Source organism: Cetorhinus maximus, chromosome 14, assembly GCF_964194155.1.
Source record: "Cetorhinus maximus chromosome 14, sCetMax3.hap1.1, whole genome shotgun sequence".
NCBI classification, from domain to species: Eukaryota; Metazoa; Chordata; class Chondrichthyes; order Lamniformes; family Cetorhinidae; genus Cetorhinus; species Cetorhinus maximus.
In genome coordinates, this window is record NC_135892.1 from 10533874 (window position 1) to 10548931 (window position 15058).

The 15058-nt window shown below is 44.2% G+C and overlaps 1 protein-coding gene across 2 annotated transcripts in view; it reads left to right on the forward strand.

The window, feature by feature from the left end:
- LOC144690070 (uncharacterized) overlaps positions 1-15058 on the forward strand; it is a 137077-nt gene that overhangs the window by 18869 nt on the left and 103150 nt on the right. For both annotated transcript variants that reach the window (XM_078557578.1, XM_078557577.1), the window contains exon 5: positions 2103-2200. In XM_078557578.1, the coding sequence (XP_078413704.1) occupies positions 2103-2200 (98 nt within the window). The remainder of the gene's footprint in view (positions 1-2102; positions 2201-15058) is intronic.

The window sequence follows — 15058 nt, forward strand, 5'->3', positions numbered from 1 at the left end:
ATACTGCATGAGAAGAGAGTGATTGGTTGGCAAATGGACTTTGATTGATAGATGCACCTTTATAATGGAATTCTTGCAGTGTCCTGATGAGTGCAAGATGAAAAGCTTTAACATGTCTCTTTTTTCAGCACAAAACTTTTGATTTAATGGGGAAATTTTTAACTTTATGACTTTCCAGGACTGAGGGGGTGCCAGTGGCACATGGGAAATCCAGAAATTGGAGCTTTCCTACAGGTTGTGTGAGTGATGTCACTGATAGGTTCCCTGCCTGTGATTGATAGGTTTGGCTTCCTGCTGGCTGGAAAGACTGGAGAAGAGGCTATGGTGGTGGTGATGGTGGGTTATAGTTCGCTCAGGGAGTCTGAGTTGCTGTGGCAACGCACACTTTAACATGCATGTTATAGTTTGCAGCTATGGATAATGATGGTAGAGGCTCCAACTTGCTTTCCGAGACATGGCTGACTAGGAACCTCTCCCACTCTTACCATCTGCTTTTGGTGTTTGTTGGAAGGATTTGCAGGTCGATACCCAAGTTTTTTGGCAACGTTATGAATGCACCTTCCTTGGGCAGCAAGTCCTGGCATGGGACTCGAACCTGGAGCTTCTGGCTCAGAGGCAGAAACACTACCCACTGCACCACAAGGCCTCCAGAAGAGTTGTGGTCAAGCATCAAAGGCCTGAAGGACTGGAGGACATGGGGCAGAGCAGGGTTCAGGGGGGTTGCTCTGGGATTGGAGGCCAAGGGGGTAGGGGTTCCAGGCCTTCGTGGAGAGATAAAAGGCCTCATAGAGAGTTTAAAGGGGAATCAGAAGGGTTGGGGGGTATCTAATTGCTGGGGGTTGGTGAAACAGGTTTCCTAAATCCAGAAGGTAAGTGGAAAGGCACTTACCTCCTGGGTCCTGTCTCCTCCCTTTAGCTGATAGGTGTTCTGAAGGTTTCAATTGGAAACCATTGAACTGATGAAAATCTGCCCTTTTACACTATTAATCTTGCCGTAAAAAACTCTTGTAAATATTACACCTTGTTGAGTGAGGTACAACTAGGTTTTTATCAGTGCGTTGAGGTCATAATTATTGATGAACAACCTCTCTGGTCTCTTTATATTTGTGGAATGTTAAATTTCTCCATTATGATACTTTCCACATACTTTAAAAATTTGTTCCTAAAGTTTGCTTAAGATATTTCAACTTCTCCTTTAATCTCACATGTATGTCCCTACCTCTTATTGCTTCCTGTAAAATGATATTAAAAAGTAAAGGACAATGCAATTTACACCTTTGTTTGCTGTCTGTGAGAATTCTTCAATGTGATTGGTTGCTTACCCTGCTTGCTGACATCACTGCTGCTGGACACCTGGAAATCCCCTTGACTTGGCGCCAGATTCAAACTGACATCGGAAAAGGAGAAATTCATGCCACAGAGATTCTTAGATTTTTCTGGGTAGCTTTCATCAAGGTCAGCAGTGAGGGTCACCTCTAACCGTGAAATTGCCTGGATGAGTGCCACTCCAACAACACTCAAGAAGCTCTACGTCATTCAGGACAAAGTAGCCTGCTTGATTGGCACAACATCCACCACCTTCAACGTTCAGACTCTCTGCCACCGACATGCAGTGGCAACACAGTGTGTACTATTTATAAGATGCACTGCAGCAGTTCACCAAGGCTCCTTCAACAGCACCTTCCAAACCTGTGACCTCTACCACCTGGAAGGGCAAGGGCAGCAGATGCATGGGTACACCTCCACCTGCAAGTTCACCTCCGGACCACTCACCATCCTGACTTGGAAATATATCGCCGTTCCTTTGTGGTCGCTGGGTCAATATCCTGGAACTCCCTCCCTAACAGCACTGTGGGTGAACCTGCACCATATGGACTGCAGCAGTTCAAGGCAGCGGCTCACCGCCACATTCTCAGGGGCAATTAGGGATGGGCAATAAATGCTGGCCTAGACAGTGGCGCCCACATCAAGTGAGTGAATAAATAATAAAAAATCGAGGTCTAAGAGCTGGGTCTGCAGGGCAGAATCTCTGATCATTTTTGAATGCACTTTTCCATTTGGGTATGCTGTGTGATGAGAGTCGCTGTTATTTTCTGTTACAGCCAAAGGTGAAGACTGTCAGCCCAGAGGTGGAATTACATCCTCACTATCACACTAAACCCCGTCTGCTAACTGCAGAGGAACTGAGGAACCTGACAAGGTATGATCATAACATTCCTGCTCATTTCAAATGAAAGGGTACAGTTCAGCTAACATGAAATACTTTTCAACCAAGATTACGGATAGATGGGATGTGCATTCAAATGTTTGGCATTCAATTAATTCATTAAAATATTTAGCTTGTTAAACAATTAATACATGAAAATGTTTTGCTGTAAAATAATTAATAATTTATTATATTTGGCTTGTATGTTAAACAATGAATTAAGTAAAACTTTTAGCTGGAAGAAACAATTAATACATTTAACTTGTAAAAGTTATTAAATTAAAACTATTTGTATGTCAAACAATGAATTTGTCACTGAAGTTAAAAATTTGCAGTTTTTGAACCTGTCATTGTGGTTGGGATCATGCTTCCTATGGTCCTCATGTACTATTGGAGATTCAGAGCACCTCATTAACGTGAGGTGGATACAGCCATTATGTTTGGTTATACACACAGGGCAACCAGCATTCAAGTGTTCACTGGGGAAGGGTTGCCCATGGTCCCTCCTCTCCCAATCCCATGCATGGACGCATCAGCTCTCTTGGGGCTGATTGGTAAATTCTTTTGTAAGAAATTCTGTCACAGGTAAGTCCAGATCTGACCCGGACCTAGACTCCACTGGTGAGGTCCGCATGCATCCATTCAGAGATCAGTGCACCTCATCTGTCTCGGTGTATCAGCCTCTACTGATACATCATGTTCCAACTGAGCCAGCAGGAGCTCGGATATAGGGGGCCAGACTTTCGTCTTCATTTTGGGAACAGTGAGTTGGGCCATTTCCCAATGTTGCATTCACGACTTCCAAAAGGCACCGCTTTTCCACAAAATTTTGGTCTCCGAGAGTCGGCAGTGAGCTGGAGTTGGGGCCACCGCTTCCTGAGGCAGGCCCAAGGCGGCAACGGAAGTGAGCAGATGCCAAGACTGGCAGGTTAGAAACCCACCTCCATTTACCAAGACAATGGCCCTATTCATCCCTCACATACCTCATTCCCACCCACCCTCCCATTCTATCATATACCCTCTGCTCCTCCATGACCCCAAACATCCTCCATGCCCACTCACCCAATATCTACTAGGTACAGAACTCATGAGCCATATAATATCACTGGCAAGTCTTTGAAATGCTCATGAAATTTAAAAAAAATCAGCCATTCAAATTCCCTTTGAAAACAATTGCCTCTCTTACAATCTCATAAAACTGTCTATCAAACACAACCAGTGAAAGTCCCAATAAAAAACCTATAATCACTTACCATCTCATAATTCTGTCCAAATAAATAAACAGGCATTTAAAAAAGAGAGTATCTTGCAACTGTATCAAGAAAACAGGCTGAACAGATGGGCAGACATCTGTTTTGCCAGATAGTTTCTGTATGAATGCCTGGCTGAGCTCTAAGACTCACTGATGGATTCAGCCCTGTAGGGGATTATTTACACAGCTTGAAGGGAACTTGGCTTGATTAACAGTTTTATGAGCTTGCAATAAGTCTATTTTCTTTGAAGCAATTTTTCAATGCCTTATGAACTGAGTATATCATTGTAGGAGTAGGACATTGTGACATATCATCAAACTATTTGAGTAACTACACAGGGTGGTGAGAACATGAACTTGTTACCATAAGGATTAGTTGAGACAACTAGCATTGATGTATTTTAAGGGGAAGCTAGATAACCCCATAAGGGTGAAAGGAATAGAAAGATATGCTAATAAGGTTAGATAAAGAGGGATTGGGAGGAGGCTTGTGTGGAGCATTAACACCAGCATGGACCAGTTGGGCCGAGTGGCCTGTTTCTATGCCGTAGACTTGATGTAATGTGTAGCACTAATGGTGTTTTTAGGAGACTTCGCTGCTGAATTTGAGACCATTGAGATTTCTAAATTGAACACAGGTGTGAGTGAGACCTGATGTTATTTTACTATTCGTGAAACGCTCGAGAAAATGCAGGAACACGTGCATTCTTGAAAAATAAAAACACCAGCCGGTCACAAAGCACTGGCACTAATGGTTTTTTTAAAAACATCTCAAATCGGTGGGGAGCCTCTGCAACAGGAATAATCTCCCAGATTTCAATCAGCCAGCTGTGGAATTGCAATTGTGATAGAGAATGGCCGGATGCCAGGAGAGAAGATAACAATTTATCTGCAAGCCATTTAATGTGCCTAGGGGCAAAGTGGTAGTCACAGAATCACGGAATGGTTACCTGATTGATGTCCTCAAAACCATCAAAGAATTTAATTTGGCCATTACACTGTGCAGTCTAACACCATTAATGCTTAACCTGTTTGTATGAAATTGCCATTTTAATGGAGGCTTTAAGCCATTTATTTTGTCAAAGTGTGTCAAGCGACACATACTGTCATCTTGGTGATGAAACAGCATCATGAAGTCGCTGATGATTTGGAACTTGTGCCCTTACATCTGTCACATATGAGTTACTATACTCAGGATTAGTAATTGCTTGAAGGGATGGATAGGATGGTTGCCAAATTTGCTGATGACACAAAGTTAGGTAGGAAAGTAAGTAGTGAAGAAGACATAAGCAGACTACAAAAAGATATAGACAGGTTAAGTGAGTCGACAAAGATCTGACAGATGGAGTATAATGTGGGGAAATGTGAATTGTCCATCTAGGAAGGAAGAATAAAAGAGAAGCATATTATCTAAATGGCGAGAGATTGCAGAACTCTGAGGTGCAGAGGGATCTGGGTGTCCTAGTGCATGAATCGCAAAAGGCTAGTATGCAGGTACAGTAAATAATGAGGAAAGCTAATAGAACGTTATCATTTATTGTGAGGGGAACTGAATCCATAAGTAGGGAGGCTATGCTTCAGTTGTACAGGGCACTAGTGAGACCACATTTGGAGTACTGCGTACAGTGTTGGCCACCTTATTTAAGGAAGGACGTAAATGTGTTGGAAGCAGTTCAGTGAAGTTTTACCTGGAATGAGTAGGTTGTCTTATGAGGAAAGGTTGGACAGACTAGGCTTATATCCACTGGAGTTTAGAAGAGTAAGAGGTGACTTGATTGAAACATATAAGATCCTGAGGGGTCTTGACAGGGTGGATGTGAAGAGAACGTTTCCTCTTGTGGGAGAATCTAGAACTAGGGGGCCACTGTTTAAAAATAAGGGGTCACCCATTTAAAACAGAGATGAGGCAAATTTTTTTCACTCAGAGGGTCTTGAGTCTTTGGAACTCTCTTCCTGAAAAGGTGGTGAAAGCAGAGTGTTTGAATGTTTTTAAGGTCGAGGTGGATAGATTCTTGGTAAGCAAGGGGGTGATAGGTTATCGGGGGTAGGCGGGATGCAGATTTGAGGTTACTATCAGGTCAGCCATGGTCTTATTAAATGGTGGAGCAGGCTCAAGAGGCTGAATGGCCTACTCCTGCTTCTTGTTCATATGTTTGAATGAAACTTTGATGCATAGTTCAATGGAAAACACCTGACATGCGGACAGCTTGCTGCAATGTGTCCCATATATGGTGGAATGCTCCATACTGACAGACCAGTGAGTGCATGCTAACATGATTTCCCAGATTTTATTTACAGGCTGAAAACACAAGAACTAAGATATTGAAAGAACAGAACACCTAAAAACAATATAACAACCTGCAGTTATGTAGTGCCTTTGCCATAGTAAGATGTTACAAGGTGCCTCACAGGAGCATTATCCAACAAATTTTGACCCTGGGACACACAAGGAGATATTGGAGCTAATGACTAAAGCTTGGTCGAAGAGATCAGTTTTAAAAAACGTCTTAAAGGAGGTGAGGGAGAGATTGAGAGATGGAGAGGTGTAGGGAGGGAATTCCGGAATTTAGGGCCCAGGCAGCTGAAGGCAAGGCCACCAATGAAAGAGCGATTAAATTCAGGGATGCTCAACAGGCCGGAATTGGAGGAATGTGGAGATCTCAGAGGGTTGTGGGGCTAGAGGAGATTACAAGAGACAGTGAGGGGTGGGGCCATGGAGGGGTTTGAAAACAAGGATGAAAATTTTAGAATCGAGGAAGACTTTAATTGAAAAATTGAAAAGAAAGCTGCCATGCTAAAGTTACGATGGTAAACAGCTGGCCTGAGTTTTCATGCCATAAGTGTGCTGATTGGAACTCTGTCTGCGGGTGGGTAGTTAAAAGCTGTAGGTTACTCACCCCCATGGAGTTCGAACCTTTCCTTCCATTTGAATCTGCAGGGAGGATGGAAGAGCCTGTTAGTTGCATCTATGCTTTTTATTCTGGAAGAATTCTCTGAATTAGACCCTGTGGGAACACGAGGAACATCTACAACAGAGGCACCACAATGCGAAGTGACTTGGGACATTTTACCAAATTAAAGGTGCTATATAAATGCAATTTGCTGTTGTTGTTGTTGGCTAAGTGTAAAACCTGGCTGGAGTTGCACCTGCGTGTTTGAAGGGGGTTCTCGTTCCTAGCTGTGTAGCAGCACCACTGCAAACCAGGGCCGTGGATGGTAGCATGCAGCACCAGCTGCTGGAGTTTTCATCATTTTCTTGGGATCATGTGGGCAACAGCTTCCCTGAAAAAGGGCGTTCAATTGAATGATGACTGCCTGGGGCACTTGTCTTCCTGGCCGCGTTGATGTTTCTGCAGCCTCATCCCCTGGGTCAGTTTCTGGATCTTGAACACTCCCCCCCGCTTCTCCACACTTAAACCAACTTTGTGCAGCAAAGTTGTGAAGTGTGTAGCAGAATTCGATGGTCATGGAGACCCTCATGATTATGCATGTCTTCTAAGGTGCTGCTTCAATATGCTGATGATATTCTCCACTGGTGCTAGTAACTGCATGCACCTTGCTGCATGTGTGCTCTGTTCCTGTCAATGACTTCTGCGAGGATTTCATCAGCCAGGGGTGGAGGGTAACCCAGCTTGGTCTCTGAGCAGCCATCCTTCCAATTGCCCCTCAGTTTCAATTAAGACCGTTACAACTGCTTGTCTCAAAACGGCTGCAGGGATGAGGGGGCTTCAGTTAATTATGGAGAATCTGGGATCATTCTCCTTAGAGCAGAAAAGGCTGAGAGGAAATTTGATAGAGACGTTCAAAATCATGAGCATTCTTGATTGAGTAAATAAGGAGAAGCTGTTTGCAGTCGCAGAAGGGTTGGTAACCAGAGAGCACAGAGTCAAGGTGATTGGCAAAGGACCCAGAGGTAACACGAGGAAACATTTTTTTACAGTGTGAGTTGGTGACCTGGAGGCAGCTGTACCACAGACTGCTGACATGGTAGATAGAGTAGTACCGTGAATAGCCGGCTTGCTTCTGGGGCCATCTGATATCCCTGGCAATCCTAATTTATTCAGCTTCTCCTCTTCCATTAAATCAACTGTGAAGAGAGCACTAAAAGCAAACCCCTGTTCACAACTACAATAACATCAAATTAGCGCTGCAGCACTGCTGCTGTCTTGCTTCAGCTTCTAGTGTGTGAGAATCTGATTGGTCTTTAGTGATTGTTTGAAATGGGTTAGATTAGCCCGTTGCCTGAATGCAGGAAACTTGGTGCCTCTTTTGCTTGAATGGTGTTAATTGGGTACATTTGAATGAATAATGAGGTGACACCTGCTGCAAGGAAGCTCCCTGAATGTGTTTTCCACACTGGACTGAGGGAGTGGAGAGTGTGTCTGTTTAAATAGTTAGAAATTTGCTCCCTTGCTGATCGGAGTACCCCTGGCTTAAGCTGTCAAGCCAATAATGCTTCCAGTTAAAAATCAAAAGAAAATAAAATCACAGTTGCAAACTACTGTACATTCCACAGATGTTTATATCTCTTTATGATATGCGACTGAAACATGTCCTTTAAGTAATATGATGTTACTCAGTGTGATTGAACTGCTAGGCTGATTTCCTGAAAGCTCACCTCCTGACAGGAATAGTCAGGATGGGGTCTTTGATTTCTTGATATGCACCCCTGATTGGCAAGGGTCTATGCTCGGTGTGTGCATTTGGGAACTTCCCCCTAAAGATGTTTAAATGGTGCATGGTGGATGACTGAGGATGGATAAATCTGTCTTTTAGTGTATTCCATTCTTAGCTACGACAACCAGCACGCGTATCTATTATCATCCCAGCCTGAAAGGGGAGCAGCTGCATTATGTTGGCATCCCACACGAATGGAGTGATTTCTTTGTTTGATAGACAATTATAGTCATAATCATGTTTCTCTTCTGTTCTCAAAATATTGTGACACCATTAGTTGAAACTTGCAAACTAAATAGCCTATCATGTTTTAAATTTGATACTATCGAGGTATTTCCTCTGATATTGTTGGTCCATAGCATCCAAAAGATTGGGCTGGTGTATCTCATTAGCAGACACTGAGCGGCCTCACGAGGTGTGGCCCAAGTGCTTTGAACACTCAGCATTGGTGCCTAAGGCTCTTTAAGCTCCCAGTTTTACATAAGGGCAAAGTCCCATAAAGAAACTGGAGCACCACATCAGCAGGAGTACCTCCATCTCACACATGCCCAATCCACCACCATGGTCTCAGTTTTGTTTCAATGTGTCTTTTGTGTTGTGCTGGGAGTACAGTTGAAGTATTTATTAGCTATTCTGCATTGTTCCACTTGGCACATACCCTGTGAGTGTCAATCCCATAAGCATTAACTGTCCTCCTCCTTAAGGTACCATGCCCTAAGAGGGCATTGGTGATCATAGACTTCCACTGGATTGGTCTGTGATTATGCTTGGCAAAGTACTGCAGTGGTTTGCCACTGCCTTCTGCAGTATGGCTGACCAGGAGACTCCCTCACTCCAACTGCCTGCCATCAGGCACATTGAAAGGATTTACAGGCTGATAATCAACCTGTTTGGCCACATTATGAAAACCCACCTTCTATGGCCATCAAGTCCCGGAGTGGGACTTGAACCCAGAGCTCCTGGCTCAGAGGTAGAGACACTACCCACTGTGCCACGAGACCTCCCACAGATTAACATATGGTTGGCAGGCAGGCGAAAAGGCCAAGTGGCCTTTGGATTTTTTTTAGGAAACCTCATCCACGGGCAGGATGAGGTTTCCAACAGCAAATAAAAATTAAACATTTCATTAATAACATGTCCCTGTTCATGTGACAGAGTCACATGAAGGGACATGTTTTTTTAACAATTTAAAATTTTTTCTTTTTATTTCTTAAAATCTTCATCTCCCTGAGGCAGCTGTGTGCCTCAAGGAGCTTTTCCTGCGCGCGTGCATGGAAGTTCGCACTTGCCCTCCTCCCCACCCCCCGCCCCCCCCGCACCGCACTGAGTGCTGCGGCATGCGTTTCACGCTGGGTGAGCTTTAATTGGTCCGCCAGTGTGAAATCATGGTCTGGCCCCAATCGCGAGCGGCAGTCAGCTTCCTGGCTGCTCCCGCCCGATCCCCCACCCAGCCCACCAGACGAGGTAAAAATTTTGGCCATAAGATTATTCAGTGGGCAAGTTTACTTGAGTTGTTGTGAAATATGTAACGGTTTTTGGGCTTTGTTTAAACGCTTATTTGGATATTCAAAATCCCTGCTACTGAGAAAGAAAATGGCAAATGAAGAAAATTTCAGAAGCATTTTGAGTGTTTTATGGGAACTCTGCCACCAGGTTGAAAGTTCTCAGTGTAACATACACTTATTATAAAATAGCAGCAACATTGTGAAACCTCTAACATGGAAAATACTAATCAGAGCATTATCCACAGGAGGTTCTTATAATGACTGAAATGAAATGTTTGCTACATGTACTGAATTTCTTATCTGATATAAACATGGATACAAAAATATTGTGTGATATTAAAATGGGAATTAAATCACATCTGATCCAAGCATTCCCTGAAATCTGTGCGAATTGACTTTGTATCAATTCCACGGTAGATCGACGAGTAACTTTGAAAGATTCCTGTTTAATAAAATGAATTATGTGTGAGTTCCCCATAATTGGTCTTCAGCAAGTCTTGAATAGGCTTTGTTGATTTTTTTTTTTGGAGATGTAAGGTTGATCAAAGCTGGATTTAATATGCATAAATAATTCATTCGTATTTAGTACTCATTGTACCAGCTTTTATTGTGTGCTTACATCACTTAAGGCAGGAATTTTCCAACCATTTGAATGCTGCATTCAAAATCAAAAATATTTTGGAGGTTTTCCCATCTATTAATACCATGGATTCTATTTTTCTATGCAGCCGTGGTTTGCAATGACCTGGGGCTTAGTAAACACGAAGCAAATGGCTCAAATGCTTTTAGCCTGTGTCTTCATGTTTCCTTTCTAACCTTGAAACAATTATGCTGCAATCTGTAATTTATGTGACATGCGTCAGTTCTGGTCGGAAAAACCAAAGCCGTTTTCTGCTTTGATGTTCTCAGTTTCCACAGTAATGGACAAAGAGATGTTGTGAGAATACTATGAATTGATTATGAATAGAACTGGTGAATGCGAAGAGAAGGAATGGGACTGACATCTTGGGAAAGTTTAATGCGTATATACCATCCAGGGATGTTTGCTGCTTGTCTTTGTGCCTATTTAGTGTGTGGTGTGAAGTGCAATGAAGCAGTTTTAAAAGTGAAGTGTAAGATGTGAGTGCCAAATAACATATCTTAAAGCACATTGGTCACAGCAAGGGAAATGAGTGTGAAGTAACTGTAAAACCTTTCTGCACGGTGTTATCATGTTCAAGCTAATCCCTTATCGTTAGTCATTTCTCACAGGCTGGGATTTGAAAAGCTGTTCAAGCAAAGGCAGCATTATAGATCAGCTGTAGCAATGCTTTGGCTTGGGACAACATATATACTCATTGTGGCAAAGAATAAAGGCAAGTCTGAAAATCTTTTGTCTTTCATATACTTGGACTTTCGCCTGGAGTGGCACAAACACTCTGCCATCATGAGCTGCGGTTTATACCAGTCTCCTCAGGGTAGGAACTGATTGTGAGCAATCAGCTGCAAATTGCACATTGGCTGGATACATACACACACACTGTGTGTACAGACACACACACATGTGCACACAGACACACAAACACACACGCATATAGACACAAACAGACAGCCACACAAAGAGCTCTATGTGAACCAAAGTGGAGATAACTAGTGCATGGCAGCAGAGTCAAAAGCAGGAGAGAGAGCACTTAAATTTGTGTTGAGAGAGGGATGATGTGGTGCAGGATCCTGACAAGGGTGTTCGCCGCCAACCTCACTGTCGCCGCTGGCACAGTCCACATCCTCACCAGTCAGCACCATGGCACACTCCTCAAAGTGAGTGAGGGGCCTAATGTGGGCCACTCCAGGCCTGGTCTGGGACCTCTCCTTCCTGTTGTGAGCCAGCTTCTCCTGCATGAAAACAGATGGAGAGAGTGTGAGCAGGACACAGGGCACTGCGTGGAGTGTTTGTGTGGTGAACGGAGCCATGGACAGGATGAGGATGTGAGCTCCAGAGGATATGAGCCTGATGGGGATGTGAGGGTGTGTGTGAGAGTTAGTGGTGTTGTCCCTTGGGGTGTGAGATCCCTGTGGATGTGCGATGGGTTTGGGAGTGTGTGAGTTGGGAGTGATGAGGTGGATGACTTTACCCTGGTGGAACGGATGGGAGCATTCATCCTCTTCCTGCACTGGATGTCTGACCTCCTCTGTGCTCCGATGGCGCTGACTGCCACTGCCAACTCCTCCCAGGCTGGATTGGTGACTCTGGTGGACCTCCTGCGGTGAGAGTGGGGGTAGAAGATATCGCAGTGGCCTTCCACTGCACCCAGCAGGTGACCCAGAGAGGTATCACTAAATCTGGGGGCTGCTGTCACCTTTGCTTTTGGGGTCATCTGTCGCCTGGAGCAGTCCTGGTCTGTGGACATGAAGTAGGCTACGCTCTGGTGAGCTTTAAATATGGCGCCTGGAGTGAAGAAGCACCGAGGCATGGCATGGCGGGCAAATCCAAGCCTGCCCGCCAGTGATCTGGCGTGTTTCCCGTGAATGCAGTATTAATGAGGTGGATCATGCGGGAAAGGGGATGATATGGTGCAAACCCACCATTGCAGCTAACGGGTAAACTGTCTTTTTTCACACCCGCTACCGCACTGGGTGCAAATCTGGGATAATTCCACCCTCTGTCTACTAACCAAGTCCCATGCCTAGAGTACAAGATAGAAGGACAATTTGGTCTGTCTTTCAGGTTTAACCATGACTGGTTGGGTTTCTGTATGGTCTCTCAAACCCTGGGAAACAACGAAAGGAAGGTGAGGCCAGTTACAGGGCAAAGCTTTTCACCTTTTCAGCACTGCTTGTGGGCCAGGAGGAGCAGGGGTACTTACTCCATGGCTCCCCAAGCAGTCTTTCCATTAGAAGCCCCCCTCAATCCAAAGGAACCCCATCCCATCCCAGCGATCAGACCTCCCAAAATTAGGAATCAGACCATCCAGGATTGGTGACCCCATCTGAGAATCAGAATCACCCACCGTTCCCCCGCCACCAACCCCCACCAAATCCCAGGTATGGTGACCATCCCCCTCCACCAAAATCCAGATTCTCACGCACTCCCACTAAGCAAGCTGCAGGCTCCTCCAGAGCATCCCTTGTCCATCAGGTTGGTTTCTGGGCAGAGAACCTGCTTGACACAAAAGGTACATGTTGTGATGATAAAACTTCACAGCAACTCCTCTGTCCCAGCTTACAAAACCTAAGCCAGCCCAGAACGGGGTCACAAGGGGACTGTTTAATAAGTATAGCAATGCCTGGAGGGTCCGGTTAGCCCAGGCGGCTGGACAACTGGTGTATTTGCTTCAGAAAAACGGCAACAGCATGGGATTCAATCCCCGACCTGGTTGAGGTAGATTTGGGGCCCACCTCCTCAACTTGCCTTGTCGCAGAATCACAGCATACGCCATGGCTCTGCAACCCTCAAATAAGCGAGGATGCTACCCAGAGAAGAAGGTACAGGAGCAATGTCTGGTAATAATGTTGGCATAATTTGCAGCGCATTAAATCTAGCTTAAATCCACTTGGCCTTTGCTGGCATGGTTTCTGAGAAGTTTTCCCACCAGGTATTGAAAATCTAGCAAGAATTGAACCTTTAAGCACACGCAAAACAATCCTCTAAATTATGTGCCTGGTTAAGTAAGCTGGCCTAGTTTTGATTATTTATTCTTGGAATGTAAGTGTCACTGGCAAGACTGGTATTTATTGCCCATCCTTACTCGTCCCTGAGTAGGTGGTGGTGATCCACCTGTTTGAGCATAACTGAGGCCATTTTAGTGTCAACCACATTGCTGTGGGTCTGGAGTCGCATGTAGGCCAGACCGGGTAAGTATGGCAGATTTCCTTCCCTAAGGACATTAGTGAACCAGAGGGGTTTTTACAGCAATCTTTATTATTATTTATGAGACTAGCATTTTATTCCAGATTTATTCATTGATTGAACTTAAATTCACTCAGCTACCACAGTGGGAATTGAACTCATGCCTCTAGAGCATTGGTCCAGGCCTCCAGAAGTACTAGTACACTAACTTGATCACAATGCTACCACCCCCAAACTAGCTGAAAACTTTGGAGAGAAGAGGAGATGGAAGTACTTGGAATATAATCATTATAGGTTTAAAAATTCTCATCCTTGTTTTCAAATTTCTCCTTGCTCCTCCCTTTCCTTGTAACCTTCTCCTGTCCTATAACGCTCTGAAACATTTGTTTCTGCACACCCCTGACTTTTAACAGTCCAATAGCAGCTTGTTGTCATATAGTGCATTGAACGCCATGAAATGTCCCAAGGCACACCAGAGGAGCGTTATCAGATAAAATTTGACACTGAGTCACATAAGGAGATTTTAGGACAGGTTTGTCAAGGAGATGGGATTGAAGGAGCCCTTACAAGGAGGAGAAGGAGTTAGAAAGGGAAGAAAGGTTTCAGGAGGGAATGCCAGAGCTCATGTTTGGTGCAGATTCAGCAGGTAAAGAAAATATTCTTGTGGACCAGTTGTATCTCATTGCATAAATTTTCCCTTTACTTCCGTGTGTGCTCTTTCACCATTTTCCTGTTCTGATGAACAAATGCCTGAGCTTTCTGGGCATTTTGCAAAATAGGGCAACGTAGAGAAAAGAAATGCCCAGGGCAAAGCAAACTTAAAACAAAACAGGAAAAAAGAAATGGAGAAACTATTCTTTTTCCAAAAAATTAAGAAAGCGTTTAAACTCCTCTGTGTTTTATGATCTCCTTTAGACAATCCATAGTCTGGGTTTAACATTCAGTACTCACATTGTATCTCTAAGTGGTCAGGGAGCGTTTTATCCTGTGTGTCACCCCCTGTGCAGACAAAGCAACAGTTTGTGTAGGAAGGGCTGTGCATTTATTGTGCTAATTCTGCAGTTGCCTGAAAACATCAAATCTTGCTCCAGAATTACTCACTGATCTTGAGTTATTGACTCTGTTGCCCTTCTGTGCACCCCTCTCCCCCCTACCCCCAAAAAGAGGGAGATAGCAAACACGGTGATCCCCAGCCAAACCTTCTACAAAGAAAGAAAGACTTGCATTTATATAACCCCACTCACAACCTCAGGACTTCACAAAATGCCTTGCAGTCAAGGAAGGTTTTTTGAAATGCAGTCACTGTTGTAATGTAGGAAACATAGCAGCCAATTTGCACACAGCAAGATCCCACGAACAACAATGTGATAATAAATGGATAACCTGTTTTAGCAATGTTGATGGAGGGATAAATATTGGCCATGAGGCTGGGATAGCACCCATGGTCTTCTTTCACATAGTGCTATAAGCTCTTTTATATGAGCCTTGAGAGAATCCTGCAGTGAGTGACTCACCTCCCGACTCCCCAAAGCCTGTCCACCATCTACAAAGCACACATCAGGAGTGTGGTGGAAAACTCTCCACTTGCCTGG